Raw genomic sequence first — 8329 nt, 5'->3', positions numbered from 1 at the left:
TGACATGAGGCCATGAGATGGTTCACATGTTAATCAAAATTTGACAATCTTGGTATGTTTGATCTTTTGATCTAAAGACAGATCTGATACCCACAGCTGATTAGCTTAGAATGGTGATCATCCAAGGATAAAAAGTAGAACTGATGTCGATATGAAACCAGCGTAACAGCACAGGAAAGTTCAAAATGAATTTCGTCGTCAGCTGTGAAAAGTTAGATCCATTTGTCATTTTGAACAAGAAAAAAATTAAACTAATTTAGTCAGATATCATTTTTGAGTCAGTGCGCAGAAACGACATTATAGAATTATTGTGAATAATTGTTTTATCTGTTCCTTATGATTAAGCATTTTTTTTTTGGGGGGGGGGGGGGTATTTATCTGAAGTATACTAATATTTTTATCTTATTGTTCAACTTAAGTGGCAAAACTGAAGATTATGTTTAAAAAGAATTCTCTGCAAGTAATACTTTGGATGGAAACAATAACTCTTCAACACTCTTAAACTAATATCACTTAAACTGACGATTTGTGAAAAAAAGGTAATGCGCATGTTTTCAAATTGCTTTCAAACATATACTTTCCAAAGCACATCAAATACACAGCAAAATCAATCAAGGATAGGAAAGCAACTCTTCACCCGGAGAAAACATCAGAAAACAAAAATATGTACTAGTTCATAGAAAATGGATCCGATGGGACACTAAACTCCGAAACATATTAATAAACCGGGAAAACCATACAAGGCTAACAATGGCCAGATGTCCCTTATTGGGACATGCATAAAAATACGGCACAGTTTACCTATTTTGTGATATCTAAACCCTCCACTTTACCTATAGAAATGTAGAATAAACAATGACGCAGCAATACGCACAGTAAAACTCAGTTTAAAAGAAAACTTCAATGTTAGAATAGGTAACATAAGGAACCAAGCAAAATAACAATGATAACATAAATAAACAATGGACTATACTAGTGGTTACTGACATGCAAGCTCCAGACCTCAATTAACCTGATAGAAAGCTTAAGTCTTCATTATATGAAAATCAAGCACAATTCTCTCATATGGGGTTTCATCATACCAATTACTGGTTTTAGAATAATTGTGTTTATTTCTGATGTAAAGACCGATATAGTATGCTCTATTCAATATTTGATAATAACAAAATGCAATCTTTCATGACCTGACAATAGTATCGTAACTAAATCACTTCTGAAAAGTCTGTTTAAAGGTTTAGTTTTTGAGGTGAATGCCGACGACATGTTAGTTTATAAAATATTACCATAAAAGATAGGATGTGAAACACATGAACGTATAATCAGATGTATGCACGTTGAGCTAAAGATGTGAATGATGTTCTTGTACCGATTCCATTTCAACTTCACAAATAATACATGATGATCTTGAAGATTCTTGAAACTGACATTATTTTTACATGCCGCCATTGTTTTACAGTGCTTTGGCTATAGAGTGTCTATATTCCATTTTGTTTATTCTTGTTTAAATAGTAATCAAAAGTACCAGGATTATAAGAGTTGTTTGCTTTTATAGAAATTAAGATGATAGCATAATTCTGAGAGCTGTATCGACATTTTTACCTATTATATCGTCAATTATCTTCAAGTGTTGCAATTTTCATTGTTATTAAATGTAATATCAGTATTTTGTACAAATATAATCTTAAATCAAACATAATTCTATCTTATTTTTGAGAAATAGTTTTAGTCATTCAAATTTGACGTCATTTTCTGTGCTGTTTTAGAATTTCAAATGTGACGTCATTATTTGTGCTTTTTTTACCATTTCAAATGTGATGTTACTTTTTGCTTTCAGGCGTTGACTAACTCGGGTGTGTACTTTTCTGCTATTGGATTATGTTGGTTTGTGTAATGTATCCGTTTTTTCTTCTTTCTGTAATAAGTTTAAAATAAGGTTAAAAAACGTTGTGTTGCTGTTGTGTCGTTTGTTTCCTCTTTTATTTGAGTCTGAATTTGGATTGCTATAAGACGTGTCGCGATACTTTTCTATCCCAAGTTCATGTATTTAGTATTTATGTTGTATATTTGTTATTCTCATCGGATTTGTCTAATGCATAGTTCGTTTCTGTGTGTGTTACATTTTAATGTTGTGTCGTTGTTCTCCTCTTATATTAACTGCGTTTTCCTCAGTTTTAGTTTGTAACCCGGATTTGTGTTTTTTTTCTATCGATTTATGAATTTCGAACAGCGGTTTACTACTGTTGCCTTTGTTTAGTTTATACATTGCTGTCAATATGATGAAATTATTGAGACTATCATACAATTGAGAGGTTCAGCTAAAACCAGGTTTGTTTGACAGTTTTATTTTGTTCTTTTGATCTGTCTGAGCATTTGATAAGAGACTTTTCCTTTGCAATTTTTCTTGGAGCCCGGTATTTTTCTTATTCTACTCCAGGACTTTATAATTCACTTTTGGCTAGAACATTATAAAGAGTTATCAGAGATATCTGGATTATAATTTTATACGCCAGACGTGCGGTTCGGTTTGTCTACATAAGACTCATCAGTGACGCTCAGATTAACATAGTTTTATAGCCAACCAAGTACAAAAATGTAAAATCACAAAAATACTGAACTTAGAAGAAAATCATATCGGAAAGTCCCTAATCACATGGCAAAGTCAAATAACAAAACACATAAAAAACGAATGGAAAATAACTGCCATATTCCTGACTTGGTAAAGACATTTTCAGATGTAGAAATGGTGAAAGTTGCAAACAATCAAGAATATGTTGATGATATTAAAAAAACAACAGCAATAATTGTCCTCTTTTTCATTTGTATTACTAGTAAGTGATACACGGGAAATGCTAATCAATAATTTACGACAAAGGAGTCTATTTTTCTTACCGTACTGTTATTTTTCTCTCTCCTTTACGGGGATTTTCGTTTGGTACGGTGTATCTTTTCACAGAGTAATGTCTATTCCGGTAGGTAAGATGATTACCATTTGATGCTATTGTGATAACTCATGTGCAAACAAAGGCAAATAAAACGGTCTTATCACTTATAAAATGAATCAACTTCTATCACTGAAAATGTATCTATGATGTCCAGGTATCATGGAGTCAACCTGTTGTTTTCTAGACAAACCCCTTTGAACCTTTAATACTGTCTTAACCGAACTTGGCTAGATAATGGAGGAGGAAGATTCAAAAGGTGGAAATAACATCATCGATTCCTAGACTACAACTTTGGCAACCATTGTGTTTCCAAATAATATGACCTGTTTGTCCGTGTATTTAGAATCTTAACTTCTATGTCTGACGAGTGAGGACATCTTTGTCTGTTTTTGAGTTTACGGATCAAGAATGAAAATTGGTTACAGTTTCGGTGTAATGATGTTGTCTTTTAAATCATGTTAAACTGTGCCTAATTTAATTTCGTAATGTCCATGATATGACAAACAACGTATTATATTTTATAGCATTATTACAAAGGTCAGTGCTATATCAGCAACTGATTGACTCGAGTAAGTATAAATCTTTTGTTTCTGCATTATGACATTTGAGCCATGGATAAAATCTCTCCAAATGTTTCGTTGATAACATATCTTTGTTTGATAATGACGACCGTTTTAATTATTATTTTTTTTTAAAGTAACAGCATTATAATATACTCCTTTTTTGTTTGTTGGCTTACATGTTATCTAAATTTCAACAGACTTAACAGTCTTCATTTGTTAACTCCACAAGATCACAACGTAGCTTAAAATGTGAATAGTAACTGCAAAAAGACCTGTTACTTTTATTGTTTTTGCAAAATCTTCTGTGTCTCTAAAGATGAAACCAACTTGGTTGGCTAACTATGAAGAATTAGAATATCAAGTAAATATCAAAAACATTTTTAAATATTTTAATATTTATCGCAATCTTTGCTGGAATATTGTGTACAAACAGCATCGCTCGTGACCTCCTTGTATGCATTAACCTTGTCAAGTCCAGAACCTGAAAGAAAAATAGACATTCAATTTTCTATAACATCTTGCGAATCATAATTATCCAGCAAGACCTATGTTTACCCTGTCACATGTCAAGTTTTTTTTTTATGTTTAACTGCATAGTACCCTTCTAGATTTTCTTATAAACAAAATGAAAAGATTAAATAATCAGAATAGAACTAAAAGTTCGTTGGTAAATACAGGAGAGCTTTAGCAAAATTTAGATGCGGCGTTGTTTCCATAGAGTTGACAAAAATGTAGAATATTGATATCTATAATTGAAAATTATTCAATCGAGTTCAGTGCTCGTGTTCCCGTTTTTAAACATGCTAGTGTGAGTTCCTGTTTTTATTCGAGAGTTGTTGTATTTTCATGCTAGTGTTTCTGTCTTTAATCATGCTAATGTTTCTGTTTTTATCATGCAAATGTTTCTGGATTAATTTTTTTTTGTCATGCAAGTGTTATGGTTTTTTATTATCATGCAAGTGTTTTGGGGATTTTTTTTATCATGTAAGTGTTTCTGGTTTTTTTTTATCATGCTAGTGTTTCTGTCTTTTATCATGCTAATGTTTCTGTTTTTATCATGCTTGTATTTATTATGGACAAAGGAGTAACTACATAATTTGCAAACATGTGATAAAGATTAAAGTATACAAGTTAATATAGTAGTTCTACCTATGATTAGGTAATGACATACCTGTGATAAAGATTAAAGTATACACGTTAATATAGTAGTTCTACCTATGATTAGGTAATGACATACCTGTGATAAAGATTAAAGTATACACGTTAATATAGTAGTTCTACCTATGATTAGGTAATGACATACCTGTGATAAAGATTAAAGTATACACGTTAATATAGTAGTTCTACCTATGATTAGGTAATGACATACCTGTGATAAAGATTAAAGTATACACGTTAATATAGTAGTTCTACCTATGATTAGGTAATGACATACCTGTGATAAAGATTAAAGTATACACGTTAATATAGTAGTTCTACCTATGATTAGGTAATGACATACCTGTGATAAAGATTAAAGTATACACGTTAATATAGTAGTTCTACCTATGATTAGGTAATGACATACCTGTGATAAAGATTAAAGTATACACGTTAATATAGTAGTTCTACCTATGATTAGGTAATGACATACCTGTGATAAAGATTAAAGTATACACGTTAATATAGTAGTTCTACCTATGATTAGGTAATGACATACCTGTGATAAAGATTAAAGTATACACGTTAATATAGTAGTTCTACCTATGATTAGGTAATGACATACCTGTGATAAAGATTAAAGTATACACGTTAATATAGTAGTTCTACCTATGATTAGGTAATGACATACCTGTGATAAAGATTAAAGTATACACGTTAATATAGTAGTTCTACCTATGATTAGGTAATGACATACCTGTGATAAAGATTAAAGTATACACGTTAATATAGTAGTTCTACCTATGATTAGGTAATGACATACCTGTGATAAAGATTAAAGTATACACGTTAATATAGTAGTTCTACCTATGATTAGGTAATGACATACCTGTGATAAAGATTAAAGTATACACGTTAATATAGTAGTTCTACCTATGATTAGGTAATGACATACCTGTGATAAAGATTAAAGTATACACGTTAATATAGTAGTTCTACCTATGATTAGGTAATGACATACCTGTGATAAAGGTTAAAGTATACACGTTAATATAGTAGTTCTACCTATGATTAGGTAATGACATACCTGTGATAAAGATTAAAGTATACAAGTTTATATAGTAGTTCTACCTATGATTAGGTAATGCCATACCTGTGATAAGGTTGTTGAGGTTACAATAGTTAGTGCTGTAGTCAAGGTAAGCATACCATGTTTCTGATGTGGAGTAACCCTACAATTAATACAGTAATGTAAATAAATAGATAGATTACAATAGTTTGTGCTGTAGTCAAGGTAAGCATACCATGTTTCTGATGTGGAGAAACCCTACAAATTAAAACATTAAAAAAAATTATCAAAATGTATTAACCAGTACCATACCTACTTTATTGAACAAATGGAACATAAAAAAATATAAAGCAATAATAAACTAAACATATTCACACTACCAATTTTACTGCACCAGGTGTTTATATCGACAAATAATGTCTCATAAGTGAAGCTCGAGGTCTACATAGTCTGTATAAATGACATTAATAAATCAAGCCAAAAGGAGCATTTGGATTCCAATAAAAGTTCGGGTGTAGACCCGTGTGATGTGGAAGGCGAATACCCCCTGCTCAACTTATGACACGTCGCGTTGTGAATGACAAGTAAGCCACCGAGGATACACGATTAACAAAAGATATCCATTTCACGGTTAGTGTCACTCATCATAATTGCTAAAGACATCAACATTTACTCCTTTTATCTGGATTGTTAGTCATTGTTCGTTACACACTGTCAAGTTAGTCTAGTTTGATTTCTAGGGACAATGCTTTGTTAACTTAGATTGGAGTAAATCTTTTTTATTCACTTCTACATTAAAGTAAAAAATATGGTCAATTTAACTGTTGATCAACAATATACTAGTATATAATATTTTGACATTCCAGTGTCTTACAAAACACGTAACAGCTATAGGTACCGGATCGCGCACAATAGACGATTCTGACTAACGACGCTTTCGGAATTGTATTAATTTACCATGAAAAAAATTCGATCAGATTTTTTTATATAACAAAAGTATAAAGAGAAGTATATACCCGAATAACCCTTGAACTTACCTTGACATTGCACATGCTGTTACTTGCAGTAAAGGTGAAGGTCAAATCGTCCATGTAGTGTTTAACTGGTGTCGCGTGTTTGGCTGTTATGGTTGTATCTGTTTCACTCACAAACTGAAACATCAAGTGAAATAAATAACCAATCAAGTTAAAAGTACTATAATGAAGGTGCTGCATGATACAAGACCATAACGAGGCTAGTCTTATTATGTTGTTGTTGGATCACCAGACTAGTTCTAATTTCGACCCCTGGATCATGTAAAAGAAAATAACCATGTAGATAGGGGTCAATTTCTGAACAATTGTAGGAATGACTGCTTTTTTTGTTGAGAGTGCAAAAATGTACAGTACTTATCGCTAATGTGTCTGTGATTCTTAAGTTGGTATACTATATAGTCACAATCAAGTTACAACGTATCTTTTAAACATGATTTCTTATTACTGCGCTAAATTACTAGGATTTATATTGTTTTTACCATTTCAGACTGCTAAACTATACCTATCATTTTATACGATGCAGTAAGAAGGGTCGTTTAGACCAAGGAACTGGTAACAGTTTCATTTACTTCAGTTCCTTGCAAAATTACGCATATATATATATATTAAGTAAATGTAAAAAGATAAAGAAAGATCAAAATTCGAATCCATTAATTCCAACGATTCAAAAATGTCTGATTCATAACAGATATGTTAAAATGTATAAAACATACTTTTAAATTGAAATTCATAAAGTAAATGAGCGTTTTGCAGTAACCTTTTACTTGTCTATAATAGACAAATTAAACTGCTGACAATACGTACTGTATACAGACATTTTTCGCCTGCTCCATTTGGACAGTTATCTGCTGTTTTCCATGTAGATATTTGGGTCTTGATTTTGTCCTTGACCATATCACAACTGATCCCAAATGTCCTTAAAAAATAACAAATACAAATTGCATTAACACCGAACATACAATTTAATGTTATGCTCTGAATTTACAAAAGTTCTTCCAAACGTATGTAATAACCTAAACTATACCTGCACAGATTTAGAAAGTATTCAATAAATAAAGGCAACAGTAGTATACCGCTGTTCAAAACACATAAATCCATGGACAAAAAACAAAATCGGGGTAACAAACTAAAACCGAGGGAAACGCATTAAATATAAGAGGAGAACAACGATACAACACCGAAACGCAACACACACAGAAACGGACCAAGCAACAGACAAAACACCACGAGAATAACAAATATAGCATCAAAACCAAATACATGAATTTGGGATAGACAAGTACCGTGCCACGTCTTATCTCAATATCTCAAAAATAAGAGAAAACACAAACGACTCAACGTTAAAATGCAAAACACACAGAAACGAACAATATTATAACAATGGCCATCTTCCTGACTTAGTACAGGACACCTTTAAAGGGGAATAAAAGTGGTGGGTTGAACCTGGTGTTATGGCATGCCAAATCTCGCACTTTAATGGCAAAGTTAAATATAACATTGAAATGACAACATAATATTACAGGACTACAATACAAATAAATAGGAGAACATAGACAAAGAAAAACATGATTAATAGATAAC

General features: G+C 31.8%; 1 protein-coding gene across 1 annotated transcript; it reads right to left on the bottom strand.

Moving 5' to 3' along the window:
* Nucleotides 1-3878: 3878 nt before the first annotated feature.
* LOC134706214 (uncharacterized) lies at nt 3879-7720 on the bottom strand. Its single transcript, XM_063564950.1, has 4 exons — nt 7553-7720; nt 6752-6865; nt 5799-5877; nt 3879-3986 (listed from the first exon to the last, which is right to left on the bottom strand). The coding sequence occupies exons 1-4, from the start codon at nt 7703-7705 to the stop codon at nt 3895-3897; spliced, it is 438 nt and encodes a 145-aa protein (XP_063421020.1). The 5' UTR covers nt 7706-7720; the 3' UTR covers nt 3879-3894.
* Nucleotides 7721-8329: the final 609 nt, after the last annotated feature.

This window comes from Mytilus trossulus, chromosome 2 (genome assembly GCF_036588685.1).
Source record: "Mytilus trossulus isolate FHL-02 chromosome 2, PNRI_Mtr1.1.1.hap1, whole genome shotgun sequence".
Classification (NCBI taxonomy): Eukaryota; Metazoa; Mollusca; class Bivalvia; order Mytilida; family Mytilidae; genus Mytilus; species Mytilus trossulus.
The sequence above is the reverse complement of the archived record's forward strand: the minus strand, read 5'-3'. Positions and strand labels throughout refer to the sequence as shown.